The 19502-nt window shown below is 47.8% G+C and overlaps 2 protein-coding genes across 3 annotated transcripts in view; one reads left to right on the forward strand and one right to left on the reverse strand.

Annotated features, from left to right (window-relative positions):
* The window catches only part of LOC128561610 (tryptase beta-2-like), a 219234-nt gene that overhangs the window by 191615 nt on the left and 8117 nt on the right, over positions 1 to 19502 (forward strand). The window lies entirely within an intron of this gene.
* Positions 525 to 19161, reverse strand: LOC128561611 (tryptase beta-2-like). Of its 2 annotated transcripts, none has more exons than XM_053556065.1 (6): positions 19131 to 19161; positions 2739 to 2799; positions 2445 to 2616; positions 2082 to 2347; positions 990 to 1153; positions 525 to 915 (listed from the first exon to the last, which is right to left on the reverse strand). In XM_053556065.1, exons 2-6 carry the CDS (start codon positions 2797 to 2799, stop codon positions 751 to 753), a joined length of 828 nt encoding a protein of 275 aa, XP_053412040.1. In that variant the 5' UTR covers positions 19131 to 19161; the 3' UTR covers positions 525 to 750. The 2 variants fall into 2 exon arrangements, with proteins under 2 accessions (XP_053412040.1, XP_053412039.1); XM_053556064.1 differs by lacking the exon at positions 19131 to 19161 and adding an exon at positions 2998 to 3078.

The raw sequence follows: 19502 nt of genomic DNA on the forward strand, positions 1-19502 counted from the left end.
CCCAGAGTCCAAGAGCAGCAGCCTGGATGTGGCCACCACCAGGCACTGTGCAGGCAGCGGGATGTGCTGCCCTCGGCCTATGCAGCAGCGAGAAGAGCGTCACGGGCACGTGTGGAGTAAAAGCGGCAATCAGTGTGCACAGGTATCCAGACGACAAAGCCGGGCCAGACAATGCTATGGTATGTCCAGGCATGTTGGTGAAGCCCCCGGCCTGTGCTGGGGTCCCCAGGGAGAGGAGGACCCAGCCTGCAGGGCAGGGTGGCCGAGCTGTCTGGGGGCTGCTTGTGGGCACCTGGTGTCCTCTAGAATCAACTTGGCAAACATCACCCATGTTGCTCTACTTGACCGAGTGCACGATGCCTTGTGAGGGAGGAGTTGTCCCTGGGTTCAAGGAGGCCCACCCCACAATGACGCGCTGCACCACGAGGGCCGGGACCCCCAGCTCTGGCAGCCGCACCCCGCCATGCCCTGGAGCCCCTTTCCCGCACCCATGACCAGGAACACAGCACAACCCGGCCTGCTCTTCACACACTTTAATGGGACACAAAGGGCAGGCAAGGGAGGGTCTGTAGGGACCAGAGGGGAAGGGGCTAGGAGACAGAGGGGGTGCTGCGAACTGGGACTGGGATCAGGACAGAGGGACAGGGAAGGTGTGTGGGACTATAGCTCAGCTGGGTAGGAAGCAGCGGTGTTGGGACGGGAAGGTGCTGGGTCCTCTAGTGACCTGGGTGGCAGCCCTCTGGACCTGGCTCAGGGCTCCTTGGGGACATAGCGGTAGATCCAGTCCAAGTAGTGGGTGACGCGGGTATAAATGCCGGGCCGGTTGGGCTGAGCACAGCCATCGCCCCAGCTGACCACGCCGGCCTGCAGCCATGTGCCATTCACCTTGCAGACCAGGGGTCCTCCAGAGTCGCCCTGGGGAAGGCAGGAGTCAGTGCTCGTTGCCAAGGCCCGGGAGGGTGGGTTGTGTAGGGACACATGGGACCCACCTGGCAGGAGTCATGTTTTTCATTCCCAGCACACAACATGTCATCACGAACAATGGGAACGTTGTCCCCTGTGTAGAGGCCCATGTGGTATTTTGCATCACAGACGTGGTTTTCCACTATGGGGACTTCCACCTCCTCCAGGGGGAATGGTGGTGGGAGCTGCACTGCAGGTGGGAGGAGAAGTGACACAGGCTGGACCTGGACCATGCCTCCAATAGACTCAGTTCACCCTGTCACCTGACACGTCAGGGATGACAGCAGCGTTCCTAAACTCCTCCTGGACCTCCTCTTCCCTGTAGGGCCTGCCAGGACCTGGGACAGTGGGCAGGGAGCAGGCGCTATGTGTCCAGCCCTGCCCCTCCATGTTGGTCCTGGATCTCCTGGCTCCTTTAAGCCCCATTTGGAGAGGGAGGGTGGGTCCTCCAGGCTATGGATGCCTCATGAGGCACAGGGCCCACACTCAGCTGACTTTGGTCTGGGCCAGTGTCCAGGGCCCAAAGTCAGCTCCAGCCTGCTGCCTGGCCCAGTCTTGGCCCCATGACTCAGTTTTCCCTCTGTGGATAGGGTAGGTGGACAGGACACTTTGCCTGTGTTTGCTAAGTATCCCCAAAGCTGTGCTCTGAGTTTTTGATGAAATGGTGATGAGACCTTTTAGAACTGAAAATGTCACCCCCTCAAAGGTCAGCCTGAGCCTTGTTCGACCCCCAACAAACCCTCCTGTAAGACCTGGTCCTGGTGTGCACTGCTCTGCCCTGCCCTGGTGGTAGACCTTCCCTACTGTCATGAGACACTTTACAGGCAATTTTTCACCTTGCTCTTGTCAAATTCATCAAACACAAACTTTTGACACATCCTTCAGGTGGGGGGACCAGGCACAGGCATCAGTGACTTGTTCAAGGCACCCAGGGGTAAGCCAGTCCCTGCTCTTACATAGGCTGCCTTCCCCAACTCACTCCCTTCCCAGGGTCTCCAAATTCCCACCCCTGGGACTGCTGACTTGGTTCTGGCCCCCAGAGAAGGTCCTTACAGCTGGGGCCATAGGTGGGATCCCCGCCCCACCTGGCCCAGCATCCAGCCATCCCTGACACGCACCATCATTGTCCACATTACCCCAGCCTGTCACCCAGCACGGAGTCCCCGGGGGGAATGTCTCTGAGGCCGGGGGCAGGGTGATGGTGTGGACACTGTGAGAGATGTTCACGGGGTCCTCAAGCTCCAGCAGGGCGATATCTGCCCCGGTGAGGGCGGTGTAGAAACCGGGGTGAGGGATTATCCTGCTCACAGGCAGCAGCTTGTCGTGGTAATAGAGGTGCTGCTCCCGCAGCTGCACCCTGATGTCAGCCAAGTCCTGGACTTCCCTGGGGAGGAGACTCGTCCTCAGGGAACCTGAGCAGCCTCAGGAAGAACCCAGGAGAGCCCAGGCCCTCACCCACCCACCAGGCCCCAAGGACTCACGGTCCCACACAGTGCGCCGCCGTTAGCACCCACTGGGGGTGGATGAGGGAGCCCCCACAGATGTGCATCCAGAAGTAGGTGTGCAGCCGCAGGCTTACCTGCCAGGGCCACTTGCACCCAGGGGCCTCCTGGCCCCCTACGATCCCTGCTCGCTCTGGGGCCAGGCCTAGGGCTGGGGAGAGGGCAAGATCAGACTGTGCTGGGCAGCCCTGGCCCCTCCTGACTCACCTGTGACCCCGCCTGTGGGGTGTGCAGTGAGGGGCAGGGGCAGGGCTGGGCATGGTCAGGACTCACCAGGGGCCGCATGGACCCGGCTCCCCAGGAAGGGCAGGGCCAGCACCAGTAGGCTCAGCATCTGGAAGGGGCAGGAAGGACAGTGTGAGTGGGGCTGGGCCCGGGGTCTACAGGCTTTGGGTACAGGAGGGAGCCGGGGCCCGTGGGGACTAGGGGCTGGGTCCTGGCCTAGGGGTCTCTGTGTCCCTGGGTCTGGGGCTTGGCCTCTCTGCTCCAGGGCAACACACAGCCACCAGGGGCTCAGAGGGTGGGATCCTACCCTGGCCTGTCCCTGTCCCTCTCTAGCCAGTGGGCCTTCCCTTTTATCCTTCCAAACCCAGCAGGGTTGGTGGCCCCACCCTCTAAGGCAGACATGGAGGAAGTGGATGATTCAGACTCAGGGCTCAAGTGTACTTGGCCAGGAAGTGCCCCCACTGTCCCTTTGTCACAGGGCAGATCCAACTGCTCAGAGGACTGGAGGACGTCCCCCTCTGCTGCCATCTCTGGAGCTTCACTGCTCTGCAGCTTCCTTGTTATGGTGGAAATCTGAGCTTCACCAACAGAGGGGGGAGCAGGGGAGTGATGAGACCACAGCAGAGAAGCCAGCGCCTGCCTTCCATTGGACATCCTGACCCCCCCCCACCCTGGGTCCCAGCTCCCCAGGGCAGACTGTACTCCTGCCTGTCCTCCACCTTTCTACTGACTCTCACTGGTCCTGCTCATCTCCTGGGGCCCCAGTCATCTCCTCAAACTCTGACCTCTAGGGCTCCTGCATATTCCACACACAGTGCCCAAGAGAGGCCTCAGCCCAGGGACACCCAGGGGACTATTCATCTGGACTCCTTCCAGGCAGCATCTCCTGGGGGCCGGGCAGAGGATGTCCCAGCCCCCTCTTGCATAGTGACCCTAGTCCTCATTTAATCTCCCAACAAACTCCTGGGAGGCCTCCAAGTTCCCAGTCCTGGTTCTGGGAACCACGCCCACAGTGGGACCCTCAGGAGCTCAGGTGATGAAGGATCAGGACAGAGACAGACAGACAGGGATGTCAGGGCCGGGGAAGCCCAGGGACACACAGGGTACTGGGAGCGGGCACAGTGCAGAGGGCCCACTCCCCCCCTGCAGGCCCCACCCAGTCAGAGGCTGTGGGACTACAGGCACTCACCACAACACCCAGCTATTTTTTCTATTTTTAGTAAAGACGGGATTAGTAAAGCCTGTTGCTCAGGCTGGTCTCAAACTCCTGACCTCAAGCAATCCTCCCACCTCAGCCTCCCAGAGTACTGGGATTATAAGCCTAAGTCATCACAGCTGGCATGGATTTGCTAATATGTTGTGAAGAATCTTACATCTATTTTGATGAAGAATATTGGCCTGTGTTTTCTTTATCTTATTTTTTTTTTAATTTTAATATCAGGGTAATCCTAACCTCATAAAATGAATTGTTTCTTCTTCCATTCCCTGGAATAGGTTATGTATATTTGGTATTATTTCTTCCTCAGATGTTAGGTGAATTCATGAGTGAAATTGTGTGTGTCTGAAATTTCCTTTGTTTAGAAGGATTTTTACTAAAAATTCAATTTTTAAATAAACATGGGTGAAAGATGGCCTTCCTAATAACCTAGCTAAAAGAGAAAAATAAACTATCTAACAGAAAGTAAGAGAACTGCCCTTTGTGTAACTGGGTAACTTTGGCCTAACCTGTTGTGTCTAAGAGTTTGTTTCTCTGCCTTAAAAAGCCCTAAGCAGGTAGTTGGGGTGTGAGCTCCCTGCTCCAGCTCTCTGCCACAGTTCCCACTGAAATGCAGATTCCAAGGACTCTATAAGCCAGCTTCACAGAGAAAAGATTAAAAATAAATAAATAAAGAGGACCTGCGGCAGCTTTGCAGTCACTTCTGTTACCAAAATGGAGTAGGAAAAAACAAGCCATTTTTACCTTTGAAAACTCCAAGTGGCTTCTTTTCAGGGCCACCCCCACCTTCCAATCCCTCGGTTTCTCTCTCTTTCTTTTTCTTTGTCTAAATAAACAAACAAACATTTTACTACTTACTTAGCGTTGTACTCCCTGTGTGAGAATTCTTTCTCTAGCCCATGGCCTTGAGCTCCTCGTGAGTTCCCACCCTAACAATGAGAATATTTTATCTATTTCTTTCTGGATTTTTTTTTCGGTGTATGTAGTTTGTGTCTTTTAATGAATCAGTTTAATTCATCTAAACAAAGTTATGGATATAGATTTATTATTTTCGCCTATAAAAATATTTGTCTATAATTTTTATAGTTTTCTTTATAATTTGTAAAACCATCTTTTTAATATGTCAGGGGTCTGTGATGACATCTCTTCTCTCACTCCTGATACTGGCGACTTGTGTCTTCTCTGTTTTTCTAGAAGAGTCTGGCTAAAGGTTAATCAATTTTGCTGATCTTTTCAAAGTCCGTTTCAATGACTTTTCTCCATTGCTTTTCTACATTCAGCATCACTGATTCTGCTCTCCGTTATCTCCTTCCTTCTGCTTGCTTCAAGTTCCACTTGGCTTTTCTTTTTCCTTTTTCTCAAAGGAAGCCGTGCTGATGGCGTGTCTCTCCCTGAACACACCTGTTTCTCCTTCAGTTTCAGCCTGTTGCCTACCCCATAGCTTTACTTCTCCAGGGTTTGAAAAAATCATGAACTGGGAGTTTGTCTGATTTTTTTTTCTTTTTTTTTTTTTTTTTGAGTTCTTTCCTCTGTTTTATTCATTTATTTATTTTTATTAAATCATAGCTGTGTACATTAATGTGATCATGGGGCACCATACCCTGGTTTCATAGACCGTTTGACACATTTTCATCACACTGGTTAACATAGCCTTCCTGGCATTTTCTTAGTTATTGTGCTAAGACATTTACATTCCACATTTACTAAGTTTCACATATATCCTTGTAAGATGCACCGCAGGTGTAAGCCCACCAATCCCCTTCCCTCTGCCCACCTCCCCCCTCCCTCCCCTCCCTCTCCCCTTCCCCCTATTCTTAGGTTGTAACTGGGTTATAGCTTTCATGTGAAAGCCATAAATTAGTTTCATAGTTTGTCTGGTTTTTGTTTGTTTGGTGTTAGTACTGAGAGTGATGGTCTTTACCAGTGCTTATGCCCCTAAGTAGAAACTGGGGATGAATTCATCCTCTGCAAGCAAACTGAAAAAGCAATCTAGTCCTGAAAGATGAGCACTGACCAAGTCAGGAGTCTGAACCTCCACCCACCCTCACTCGTCCCTCCCCACCAGCCCCTCTCACCCATACAGCCTTGCACCTGGGAGAACTTTCACTGTGGGGCGAGGCTGCACAGTCTGGGGTAGAGTGTGCCTGCCAGCGGGGCATGGCTCTCCACTCTCTGGCAGAGGCCCAGGGGCCCAAGGAGCTGAAAGCTGAGTGAGCTCGCGTGGCATCTGTGGCTAGGAGAAGGCCATGTGTGTTTGTCCTCATGGACCTCAGGGCCAGTTAGAAGAGAAAGGATTACGTTGTGATGCAGCTGGGGCTGCATCTTAGTTGGGGAGGGTGTCATGGTCAGGCAGCTTTGCCTTGACCCCAGCTTCCTGCAGGGATCCCCCTCCCAGCTAGGGCAGGAAGCCACAAAATTTGGGGCTGGTAGCTTCACCTCTTTGTGGGTGTTTCTGTACTTGGGGCACCCAGGGCCTTGGGACAGGCCTCAGGGCAGGGCAGAGGTACTCCCACTCCAGGGCTTTTGCATTCTCTGCCCTACATCCTGGTTTGGCCTGGGGAGCAGTTAACAACAATGAGTGTTGGCTTTAATCAGGGAGGTCAAAGCTGTTTGTCCTCAGAATCAGGTGCCCAGAGGGCTGAGAGGGGCCAGAAAGAGGGTCAGCTCCTCCCTCTGTTGCCAGCCTATAGATGACAGGTCCAGGGTTCTACAGTGGGACAGTGCCCAGATAGTCAGGCCACTGTAGGCACAGTCCTGGTCCCTCTGGGATTATGGGCAAGAGGACACCCACCAGGCCAGGAGGCTATCGCCACGGCTGGGAGCTGCCCACAGAAGGGCGCTGGGCTCAGCTCACTGCACTGCCGCCACCATTTGAAATATGCAATCATTTTTGAACCAGGGACTGTGCTGTTTCAGTTTGCATCAGGCCATCAAAATTCTGCAGTTGATCCTGGGTATTGCATGATGTTCCTTTCTACATAGCAAGCCTGGGATGCTCTAGATGCCACAGGCTTGCAAAGAGCCGTGGTGTATTCATTTCCTTTTGCTGCTTGGAAACTGCCACCAACTCCAAGTTGTATCATCTTTCCATTCCAGAGCTCAGAATCCGAAACAGCTCTCGCCGGCTGAAGTCAACGTGTCAGCCAAGCTGAAGCTCCCAGGGAGAGTTCATCCTTGCCTTCCCCCTTCCTAGAGGCTGCCTGCAGGCCTTAGCCCTTCGTCCACACTCAGGGCCTGTCCCACTGTGTCTCTTGGGCCTGCTTCCATTGTCATAGCACCTCTGGCCACAACTTGGAAAGATTCTCTGATTTTAAGACCTCCTGATTACACTGGGCTCACCTGGAAAATTCAGACTCCTCTCCCCACCTTGGGCTCTGTCACCTTAATCACATCAGCAAAGACCCTTTGTTCTGTGAGCCCACATAGTCACAGGCTCTGGGGATCAAAATGCTGACCTCAGGCTCAGCGCCTGTGGCTCAAGCGGTTAAGGCACCAGCCACATACACCTGAGCTGGTGGGTTCAAATCCAGCCCAGGCCCACCAAACAACAACGACAGCTGCAACCAAAAAATAGCCGGGCATTGTGGTGGGCGCCTGTAGCCCCAACTACTTGGGAGGCAGAGGCAGGAGAATCGCTTGAGCCCAGAAGTGGGAGGTTGCTGTGAGCTGTGATGCCACAGCACTCTACCCAGGGTGACAGCTTGAGGCTCTGTCTCAAAAAAGAAAAAAAGATGCTGATCTCTTTCAGGGGTCATACTTCTGCCTCTCTTATGCATGGTGGGGTGCAGGTTGGGGGATCCCAAGTTCTGAAGGTGAACTGAGTTGGGACAGGTGAGGGCCCTGAAGGACCCTCCTGTGGGGACCTGGGGATGGCCCTGGAGGTTCAGAACTCAGAGGACCTTTTTCCATGAAGACCTTGCCCTGTGCCCCCTACACTGGGTGATATCAGGCTCTTGGGCCTGTGTAGGGGTGACCTGGGCTGGGGACTCCTGGCTCAGACCCTGCTCCCTCTGTGCAGGACTGATGGGACAGGTCTCACCTCCCCCAGCTGCACTTGCCTGAGTATGTGGCCATCACGAGGAATGGGCTCTGCCCGTCGCCTGCACAGAGCATGCCTGGTATACAAAGGGTGGGCTGATGTCATCCTTACTGTCACCAAGTCAAACATCTAACTATATTTGTGAGCCTGGGCTACTGACCAGCCAGGAGCAGGCGCAGGAGACCAAGTGTGGGCCCCATGAGGCCACATCCCTGTGGGTGATCAGGCGACTCCCCCTCATACCTCAATTTCCCCAAGTCTCAGAAGAGATCCCTTACCTAAGGGGTCTCAATGGGACCTTCCAACCCTGGCCTGTAACTTGAAGCTGGAGAAGGGGCAGGAAAGTTGTAGGGCTGCCCAAGGTCCCTAATCAGCTCAGTCATCAGCCTCTGGCCAGACAGAGGACGGTTAGGAAGGGCTTGCCTGGCAGGGTGGCTGGGTGACAGCGCCCATCTGATCTGTAGTGGAGCCCTCAGGACCTTCCGTTGGTTGTAGGGACAGGAACATCTTGGAGGGCGGGTTGTTTTGGGGGCCTGAACTATCTGAGCCTGGAACTGTACTTCTGTACTCCTTTCTTTCTTTTTTAAAAATAAACTTTTTATTCTAGAACAGGTTGATGTATAGAAAAATTGCAAACATAGTATTGAGATGCTCATGTGGCCTGTACCCAATTTCCCCTTATTATTAACATCTTCCATTAGAAGCTTTCATTTTTTGTAATTAATGAGCCAAGATGACACATTATGTTAACTAAAGTCCATAGTTCATTTGGGTTTCCTTACTTTTCCCTAACGCCCCTTCTTTGTCCCTGGATCCCACGTGACATTTGGTTGTCACATCTCCTTAGGCTCCTCTGGGCTATGATGGTCTCAGATTCTCCTGGTCTTTCATGGCTTGGGCAGTTTTGAGAAGTTCTGGGCAGAGGGTTTGTAGAACCCTTCCCTCTATGGGGATTTGCCTGATGTTTTCCTCATGGTTAGCCTGAGCTTACGGGCTTGGGAAGAAAGGGCACACAGTTTGCTATGCCTCCTATTTCCAGTGACTTGTGAGTATAAACTACTCTCTTTGTGACAACAATTTTTATTTCTTATGTCTTACCACTCCTGATTTCAAACAAATCCCAAGCACACATTTTAGAACAACACTGAAAACCAGCAAACATCTCTGTTACATGCTGAAATGCAAGAAGACTTAAATAAATGGAAAGACTCCTCATATTCGTGGATTGAAAGACCTAGCATTGCTAAGAAGGTAGTACTAGCCAAACAACCCACAGATTCAATGTGTTCTGGGCCCAAGTTCCAATGGGATTTTTTTAATTTTTATTTGCAGAAATGGAAAAGCTAACCCTCAAATTCATACAGAATCGCAAGCAGCTGGATGGTTAAAACAATATTGAAAATGAAGAACAACATTGAAGGACTCATATTTTCTGACTTTGAAATTTTCTACAGAGCTACAGTAATCAAAACACTGGTGGTATTGGCAAAAAGACAGAGATATAGATCTATTAAATAGAATTGAAAATCTAGAAATAAACGCTTATATTGATGCCAACTGATTTTTGACAAGAGCACCAAGACCATTCAGTGGGGAATTATAGTCTCTTCAACATAGTTCAGGAGCAACTGGGCATCCCCATGCAAATGAATTAAGTTGGATCCTACCCCACACCATACACAAAGGTTAACCCAAAATTGATCAACAACCTAAATATGAGAGCTAAAATCACAAAACTTTTGGAAGAAAATATAGAATAAATCTTCTTGACCTTGTATTTCACAAGATTCTTTAGATATGACATCAAAACCATGAGAAAAAAATAGAAAAAAGATAAATTTTACTTCATCAAAATTTTGTACATCGAAAAATATTTTTAAGAAAATGAAAAGGCATCCTACAAAATGGGAGAAAATATTTGCAAATTATCTATCTGATAAGAGTTTAGGATCCAGAAGACAAAAATCTCTTAGAACTCAAAAACAAAAAGACAAGGTCTGGGCTCACACTCACAGTGGCTCACACCTGTAATCCTAGCACTCTGGTTGAGTGGCACCTGTGGTTCAGCGGGTAGGGCGCCAGCACCATATACCAAGGGTGGTGTATTCAAACCCAGCCCAGGCCAAACTGCAAAAAAAATAGCTGGGCATTATAGCAGGTGCATGTAGTCCCAGCTACTCGGGAGGCTGAGGCAAGAGAATCACCTAAGCCCAGGAGTTGGAGGTTGCTGTGAGCTGTGTGATGCCACGGCACTCTACCAAGGGTGATAAAGTAAGACTCTGCCTCTACAAAAAAAAAAAAAAAAAAATACTAGCACTCTGGGAGTCTGAGGTGGGCAGATTGCTTGAGCTCAAGAGTTCTGAGACTGACCTGAGCAAGAGCAAGACCCTCAACTCGATTAAAAATAGAGAAAAATTAGCTGGATGAGGTGACAGATGCCTGTAGTCCCAGCTACTTGGAAGACTAAGGCAGGAGGCTTGCTTAAACCAGGAGTTTAAGGTTGCTGTGAGATAGATTGAGACCACGGCACTCTATCCAGGGTAACAAAGAAAGAGACAGAGTCTCACTCTGTCACCCTTGGTAGAGTGCTGTGGCATCACAATTCACAGCAAACTCAAACTCTTGGGCTTAGGTGATTCTCTTGCCTCAGCCTCCCTAGTAGCTGGGACTATCGGCACCCACCACAACACCTGGTTATTTTTTCTATTTTTAGTAGAGATGGGGTCTCCCTCTTGCTCAGGCTTGTCTGGAACTCCTGAGCTCAGGCAATCCATCAGCCTCAGCCTCTCACAGTGTTGGAATTACAGGAGTGAGCCTGGCCTGCATTTCCTTTTAATGAAGGACATTTCCCTACAGGGTCTCCGCACAGCCACCATGTGGTGAGATAAGCACCAGCATACTGCACCCAGATAATTCTCATGTGCCATTCAAAATCTATCAACCGTCCCAAAAATGTACTTTGAAGCAAAATGAACCAATCTGGGGTCACCAGGTGCATTTGAGCATTTCTCAATCTGAAATAGGTTCTCAATCTTCCCTTGACTTTCCTGACCCGGAGACTCCTAAAGAGTTCAGCTACCATTTGAGGAATACCCCTCAAGCTGGGTTGCCTGATTTTTCATGATTAGATTGAGATTACCCATCTTTGGCACAACATTACAGATGTGACTTTCAGTTCCTCTTGCTGCGTCTTATCAAGTGCATGTGTGGTTTCAGTTTGTCCAGTGACTGGTGAGGTTTAGTCTTATCACTGGAGTGTCATCTTCTTACCAGAAGTTACATTGTCTGGTGTATGCTGTGGAGAGATTCCTTGAGACTGTACTAACTAGCCAATTTCTCATCAAACTTTCCACTCATTCATTCATTTATTTGTAACTATATGGACTCAGAGTCTCCTGTTTTATTCCATTCATTTTTAATTTGTTTCTTTTTCTCAGTTATTACGTGACATACAAATTGGACCTGGCTTGGGCACAGGGAGCCCCTCAAGGTGGCTTCTGGGTCTCTCTGACACAGCTCCATCTCTCTCTCCCGTGGGCCTATTTGGGATGTTTGGTCCTCTCATAATTCCCTCACTCCAGGCTTCCCCTGGAAGGCCAGGCCCTCTTGGTGCCAAATGACATTTAGAAAGAGGCAACTGGACATCCCCATATAAATGAATGAAGTCTGCGTGACAGGTGTTGCCCATTGGTCTCGTAGTATCACTGCCCTCAGTCCTTCTCAGGGGACAGAACTAGGGAATATTTGTGTGTGTGTGTACAAGCACATGCACTCACATATACACCCACACGTACACTCACACCTGCATGCTCCCACATGCACTTCTACACTTCTATATCTATATTAAAAACTGTGGGCCAAGCATGATGGCTCAGCTGTAATCACAGCACTTTGGGAGGCTTGCAGAGGTCTGCTTGAGGCCAGGATTTTGAGACCCTCCTGGGCAACATAGTCAGACTCTGTATATACAAAAAATTTAAAAATTAGCCCAGCTTGGCGGTGCTCATAGTTTTGGCTGCATGGGAGGCTGAGGCAGGAGAACAGCCTGAGCCGGGAGCTGGAGTCTGCAGTGAGCTCTGATGAGGCCACTTCACCCCAGTCTGGGACCACCCAGGGCACCCAGCCTCCAGGTGCAGTCCCACCCCAGGGTTTATTTCATTTTCTCTCTCTCTGATTGGGCTGCCATCCCTGGCAGTGGGAAACCTCTTCCATCCTTACTCATTTGGCATTTCTCAATGCTCCTGTAACCAATAGCCCTTCTCGCCACCCCCTTAGCTAGACCCTCAGTCTGGAGAGCTGCTCCCAGGACCACCTCCAGGCAGAGGAATTTAAAACCGTGTGACCATTTCAGCAGGTGTGTGGTAGAATCTCTTAGTTCCACCCTTCAGCTCCCTAGAGACCCATCTGGCTCCAGTCCCAGAATCTCGGCTTCCTTTTCCCACTGTTTGGTCTGGGGACATCACTGGTTGCTGCCAAGCCCCATTAGGATCTGGGAGAGGGCTGTGGGAGTCTATACCAGGCCCCTGCCTTTGGGAACTGGGCCCTCCTCCTCAGGGGGTTCAGGCCCATACCACCCAACTCCTCTCCTGGCTGGTTTCCTCATCCCTGAGGCTAACTCTTCCCTGTGCTCAGACTAGAGCAGCCCTCCCTCCTGTGATCCCTAGCCCTTGACCCTGAGGGCATCACTCTCCATCTCCTTCCTTCCAGTGGAAATAGAGGGCCAAGGCTATGGGCACATTCTGGGCCTGGAGGAAGAGCTTGCTCCACCAGAAGTGGCCTTGACTCTCACCTCATCTGTCAGAGCAGTCCTGCTTCTTCTCTGGGGAGAAACTGAGGACAGTTGCAGACCCCAGCACTTCCAGTCCACACTTGCACCCCTGCGCCCACCCCACACTCTCCCAGCCCCCGGAGGTCCCTAGCTTGGCCTGGGGCCTGCAGTCAGACGCTGGCCCTGTGACCCAAGTGAACCTCATGACAGGTGGGTGCAGGGCGGCCGAGACCCTTCCCACAACTGGCAAGCCTCACCCGGGGCCCCTCTGCTGGCAGCACTCGAGGCAAGAACTACAGCACTTGGGGTTTGTGGGGCACTGCAGGAGACAAAACATGGCAACCTAATGACCCACAGGAAAAATCTAAGATTCCGCAGCCCCCAGAGTAAGTGTACCTGGCAAGGCCGTGAGAACAAAGGCAATATGCCAAGCTATTGTGTTTCTAAACGTCAGGTATGAATAAGTGGAAAATAAACTTACAAGTCAATACCATTTGCTAGAGAATAAAAATAAAATCAAACTTCAGGAACAAACGTAATGAAAGGTGTGTAAGGTCTGTGAACCAAAAAGTACAAAACATTGCTGAGAGAAATTTAGAAAGCCCTGAACAAATGGAGAGATAGGTCATGTTTCTGGCTTATGCAGGTACCAGTTCTGCCCACAGTGGTCCCCAGACACAGTGCAATCCAAAGGGACACCCAGCAGGCTTATTTTTTATAGAAATTAACAATCTGATTCTGAAATTAATATTAAAATGTAAGTGACCCAGGATGGCCAAGACAATCCAGAAAAAGGGTAAGAGATGAGTAGGTCTCCTCTCTGATTTTGAGACTTATTACAAGGCTGTGATGATTAAGACGGCCTGGTATTGGAGAGGAGTGTGCCCGTCCACGAAAACAACAGAACAGAATCTAGATGGGTGTTTCTCAACTTTTTTATCCCATGGAACACTTGAACCTACAGTTAAACTTCTAAGGCACACTTAAATTATGTTGATAAAAAAAAGAGTACTTACTGTGTTTTGAACTTCCTTCGAAAAGAATTTAATTAATGAACTTTAAAATTGTTTTGCCGCACGCCTAAGATACTCTCGTGGCACAGTGGTTAAAAAGGACTGCTCTAGAGGGACAAACTAATGGTAGGATCACTTATTGACAATAAAGGGATCGGTGGTATTAGACCGTTGAGGGTGACATTTCTTTTTTTTTTTTTTTTTTGCAGTTTTTGGCCGGGGCTGGGTTTGAACCCGCCACCTCCGGCACATGGGGCCGGCGCCCTACTCCTTTGAGCCACAGGCACCGCCCATTCAATAAACAGTTTGGGGAAGATGAGTGTGTGGTATGCCTCACACCATGCACAAAAATTAATTCAGGATGGATTTATTAGGAGCATTGAATGTTAAACCTCTTCTGCTCCTAGAGCAAAACAGAAGAATATCTTTATTGCAGCACGATCCTATGCAGCAATGAAAAAAGGAATGAACAACAACCTGCAAGGCTCTCAGAACTGTTCACCGGCAGCAGAAGTCAGATGCAACACAGAATGTTCCCGTTTTCATGAAGGTCTAGAACCATCAAAACTAACCCACGGTGATAAAAAAGGAAATGGTGACTGGTACTGACGAGGAGATAAGAGGAAACAATCTAGGGCTATGAAAAGTATTAGATATCCTTTTGGGTAGTGGTTACACAGGTTTTTAAAAGCATAAAATTCGTTAAACTAGACACTTAAGGTCTACGAATTCTGTGGTATGGTTGTTTCCTCTCAAAAAAATATACATAACTGGACTTCTGTTTCCAACTCTGACATGGAAAGAGCTTAGAAGTCATCACTCCCAACCTCACAATAAGAAAAGCACTGAACTAACTGAAATTCAGAGAATTGAGGTCAAAGGGCAAACTGCTCCCAAACTGGAAAGACAGGTGGCTACAGGGAACCTCAGCTTTTCTGAACCTGGTAACAGCACTTAGTGGGTAATTGAGTAACTGCCGGAGACTGAGTGTGGAGGAATTTGAGAGTTAAAATTCCAAAGCCCCAGGCTCAGCACCCATAGCTCAGTGGTTAGGGCACCAGCTACATGCACCAGGACCCATTCCAACCCAGCCAGGGCCTGCCAAGCAACAATGACCACAATAACAAACAATAGCTAGGTGTTGTGGCGGGCACCTGTAGTCCTAGCTACTTGGGAGGCTGAGGCAAGAGAATCATTTAAGCCCAAGAGTTGGAGGTTGCTGTGAGCCGTGACACCATGGTACTCTACTGAAGGTGACAAAGTGAGACTCTGTCTCAAAAAAAAAAAAAAAAACAATTCCAAAGCCCCATTCTTAGACACAATTTGAGGAGTTTTTTTCTCCTGGAGGCCTACAGCACTGAAGGAGAAGATTGGAGAAAAATCCATCCCCTACCCTGCTTCAATCAGGAAGAGGGGGAAATAACTAATTTGAAACAAGCAGAGATTGCTGTTCTCTGTAACATAAGTTCCCCTGGGGGAAAACCACTTCACCAAAGCCTACTGTGACCCGGAGATTTGACAAGTAGATGCCTCAGTGCAAGGACACCAGCCCCTTTGAAACTCTCCTGAGATACAACCACAGTTTTACAGACATCTCCCTCTGCAAGGCTTTTCTGCCCCCACCAGTAGGGCTCCAGAATAACCATACATGACAATCAAGAGCGGCAAAGCACAAGCTCTGCTTAAGAAGGAGTTTCTAGGGAAACCAACAATATCGAGGGAGACAAATAGAAGGATGCTAGAGGAAATCAAAACCTCTGACACCTAGAGCTACCGCAGACATTAAACACCACCTAACTCCTATCTGGACCACAGAAAGCCACACACTACAGTCCTGTTTCCTTCTGATCCTAGTACCCAACACATTATGTCCAGTTCTCAACAAAAAATCATAAGGCCTGCTAAAGAAAAAACAAATAACCACAAGAAAACCCCACTGTCTGAACAAAGCAAGCAACAAAGCAGACTTGGCTGTGGCAGAGATTTGGGAACTATCAGACTGAGCATTTAAAACAACTGTGATCTCTATGCTAAGGGCTCTGATGGATAAAGTGGACACTGTGCAGGAACAGGTGGGCAACACGAGCAGGTAGACAGAAGAAAACTCTAAGGAATAATCAGGAGATACTGTCACAGATGAAGCTCCTCTGATGGGCTCAGGAGTTAGCTGGACTTAGATGAGGAAATAATCAGTGAGCTTGAAAACATGTCAGTAGAAACTTTCCACCCTGAGATGCAAAGAGAAAAAAGAATGAAAAACATGGAGCAAAATTTCTGAGGACTATGGGACAATCATAAAAGGCAGAAGCTGTGCATAGTGAGAACACAGAAGGCGAAAAGGAGAAAGACCAGAGGCAGTGCAGTATAGTGGATGGAAATTAATGATCGACAGCAAACCACAGATCCAGGAAGCTCAGAGAAGACCAAGCAAGATACCCCTAGGGTGTCCTATTCAAACTGCAGGAACCAAAGAGAAGCTCTTGAAAGAAGGAAAGCAACTAACTTACTTAGGGCATTAGGATGAAAATTGCATGGGACTTACCTTCACAAGTCATGCAAGTAAGAAGAAAGTGAAGCAAAATACTTGAAGTGTTAAAAGAAGAAAAAAGCCACCGAACTAGAATTTTTGTATCTAATGAGGTTATCCTCCAAAGTGAGGAAGTAAAAACTAAAAAAAGAAAAAAAAAAAGGGAATTTTTTTGCCAGATGATCTGTATTATAAGAAGTGCTAGGGTGGCGCCTGTGGCTCAAGGAGTAGGGTGCCGGCCCCATATACCAAAGGTGACAGGTTCAAACCTGGCCCCAGCTAAAAAAAAAAAAAAAAAAAACAAAGTAAGAAGTGCTAAAGAGGTTCTTCACAGAAAAGGAAAATGATATAGGTTAGAAAATTGGAAGGAAGGAAGGAGGAAGGAAGAAAGGAAGGAGAGAAGAGATATGTGCAGGTAAAATAAAATCTTTTATTTTTTTCTCTTTTTTTTATTCTTTTTGAGACAGAGTCTTACTCAGTCACCCTGGGTAGAGTGCCATTGAGTTATAGCTCACAGCAAACTATCTCTTGGGCTCAGGCGATCCTCTTGCCTCAGCCTCCTGAATAGCTGCAACCACAGGAGCCCACCATGACACCCAGCCAATTTTTCTATTATTTTTTTTTTTTAGAAGAGACAGGGTCTCACTCTTGCTCAGGCTGGTCTCAGACTGCTGAACTCAAGCATTCCACCCACTTTAGCCTCCCAGAATGCTGGGATTACAAGTGTGAGCCACTGCATCCATCCTATTTTTTCTTATTATTAATTGACTTAATAGATAACTGTTAAAAATAATAGGAAGAATTTATTAGGTGTTTATAGCTTATGGAAAAGGAAGTAAATGACAGTATGTTATAAGAGATGGAAAGAATGAATCAGGAGCACTTTATTATAAGATATGTGCACTACCAATGAAGTAGGATAGTGTCCTTTGAAAGTGGGCCTAGTGTATCCTTCAAACCCTAGGGCAACCACAAAAATTTTCTTTTAAAGGCGTATAATCAATGCTAGGAGAGGAGAGAAAATGGACTCACATAAAATCCTCAATTACAAGCTGAGAAAGCAGAAAGAGAGAGAAAAGATAAAAAAAGAAAAAATAACAAGTGCAATGAATAGAAAAAGTTACAAACATGATAGATGTTTATTCAATTATATTAATTGTGAATGGCTTTAAACACACTTTAAACTCACTTTAAATATGAATGGCTTTAAACACACATTAAAATAGAAAGAGATGTTGATTGATTGGTTTGATGTAAGCATGTCAGATTGTATAAAAAAAATCAACACATTGTACCCCACATATGCATAAATGTATTCAATGGGTATATGACTTAATAAAAAAAGAAAATATTAAATCTCAAAATCTACAGACATAAAAAATAAAATAAATAGGGCGGCGCCTGTGGCTCAGTGAGTAGGGCACCGGCCCCATATGCCGAGGGTGGCGGGTTCAAACCCAGCCCCGGCCAAACTGCAACCAAAAATAGCCGGGCGTTGTGGCGGGCGCCTGTAGTCCCAGCTGCTCGGGAGGCTGAGGCAAGAGAATCGCGTAAGCCCAAGAGTTAGAGGTTGCTGTGAGCTGTGTGACACCACGGCACTCTACCGAGGGTGGTCTCTACAAAAAAATTAATTAATTAATTAATTAAATAAAATAAATAAAATGAAATAGTAAGAGACAAACAGGGTGGATAAAACAAGACCCAACTATATAGTGTTTTCAAGAAACTCATTTTAAATGTAAAGACACAGATTAAAAATAAATGATTAGAGAAAAATATGCATGCTAACACAAACCAAAAGAAAACTGGAATAGCTATATGAATTCCAGATAAATCAGGCTTTAGAGTAAAGAAAATTTCATGGCTAAGAAAGGTTATTACATAATGAAAAAGGGGTCAGCTCTCCAGGAAGACATAACAATCCTTAACATGCATGCACTTAACAACAGAGCATCAAAATATGTGTGACAAAACAGATAGAACTTCAAGGAGAAATAGATGAATTCATTGTTATAGCTGGAGACTTCAGCACCCACTATCAGAAATAGACTATTGCAGCAGGCAGAAAATCAATAGGGATAGAGTCAAACTCAACATCAACTGGATATAATAGACTTCCGCAGAGGATTATACCTAACAACAGCAGAATACTCATCCTTCTCAAGCTCATATGGAAATTTCACCAAGATTGATCATTCTGAACCATAAAATACATGTCAACAAATTTTAAAAATACAAATCTTACAAAGTATACTCTCAGACCACAATGGAATTAAACTAGAAACCAATAACGGAAAGATGGGTGAAAACAAAATATTTCAAAATTAAGCAACACAGTCCTAAATAACACAGGAGTCAAAGGAGAAAGCTTCAGAGAAATTAAAATATTTTGAACTAGGTTAGGCATGGTGGCTCATACCTAGAATATTAGCACTCTGGGAGGCTGAGGCAGGTGGATTACTCAAGCACAGGAGCTTGAGACCACCCTGAGCAAGAGTGAGACCCCATCTCTACTAAAAATAGAAAAAACTAGCTGGGCATAGTGGTGAGAACTGGTAGTCCTACCTACTAGGGAGGCTGAGGCAGGAGTATCGCTAGAGCCCAAGAGTTTGACATTGCTGTAAACTATGATAGTGCCACGGCACTCTATCTAGGGCCACAGAGTGAGACTTGACCTCAAGAAATAAATACATAAAATAAAATATTTTGAACTAAGTGAAATAAAAACGCAACTTACAGTAGTCCAGGAAGAGGTGTGCCTTCTGATGCATATGGAAATTCAAAGCTGCCCAGAGATCACTGTGGGAGGCCACCTGGCTAAGAAAGGTGCCCCCGGCTATACTGCATATGCCTGACAGGAAGGGGTCTGTAACTCACTGGCCAAGGAGTCCAACAGATGGCAGCTCCCTCCAAAGACGGGAAGATCATTTCTTTGCTGTCAAGCTTATCCAGGAAGCACAAGCAGATGAGGTTCTGGGTGCAGAAAAGGGAGACACAAGCAGCTCCTAAGTCGGCTGCAACATAAGCTGTTTCTGTATCAGTCACAAAGGCCATTCATAAGCACATCCAGCATAAGCCTCCTTGCATCCAGGGTACTGAACAAAACCCAACTGTTGCCAGACTAAGGAGTTCATCTGCCTGTCACCCGAGTCAATCAATGGAAAAGCAGATGATATATCAACAGTTAGTTTCACTTTTATTTACAGAAGAGCCAGCAATTCCAGAGAGCAGTGGGGATATTTCCCCAAA

Source organism: Nycticebus coucang, chromosome 12 (assembly GCF_027406575.1).
Source record: "Nycticebus coucang isolate mNycCou1 chromosome 12, mNycCou1.pri, whole genome shotgun sequence".
Classification (NCBI taxonomy): Eukaryota; Metazoa; Chordata; class Mammalia; order Primates; family Lorisidae; genus Nycticebus; species Nycticebus coucang.

Bases quoted from the DNA above. Each gene is read 5' to 3' on its own strand.
- LOC128561611 (XM_053556065.1), bottom strand. From the start codon at position 2,799: ATGCTGAGCCTACTGGTGCTGGCCCTGCCCTTCCTGGGGAGCCGGGTC. The intron at 2,348-2,444 runs GTGAGTCCTTGG...TCTCCTCCCCAG, and splicing joins GCGGCGCACTGTGTGGGACC to GGAAGTCCAGGACTTGGCTG. The intron at 1,154-2,081 runs GTGCGTGTCAGG...TCCCACCTGCAG, and splicing joins GGGTAATGTGGACAATGATG to TGCAGCTCCCACCACCATTC.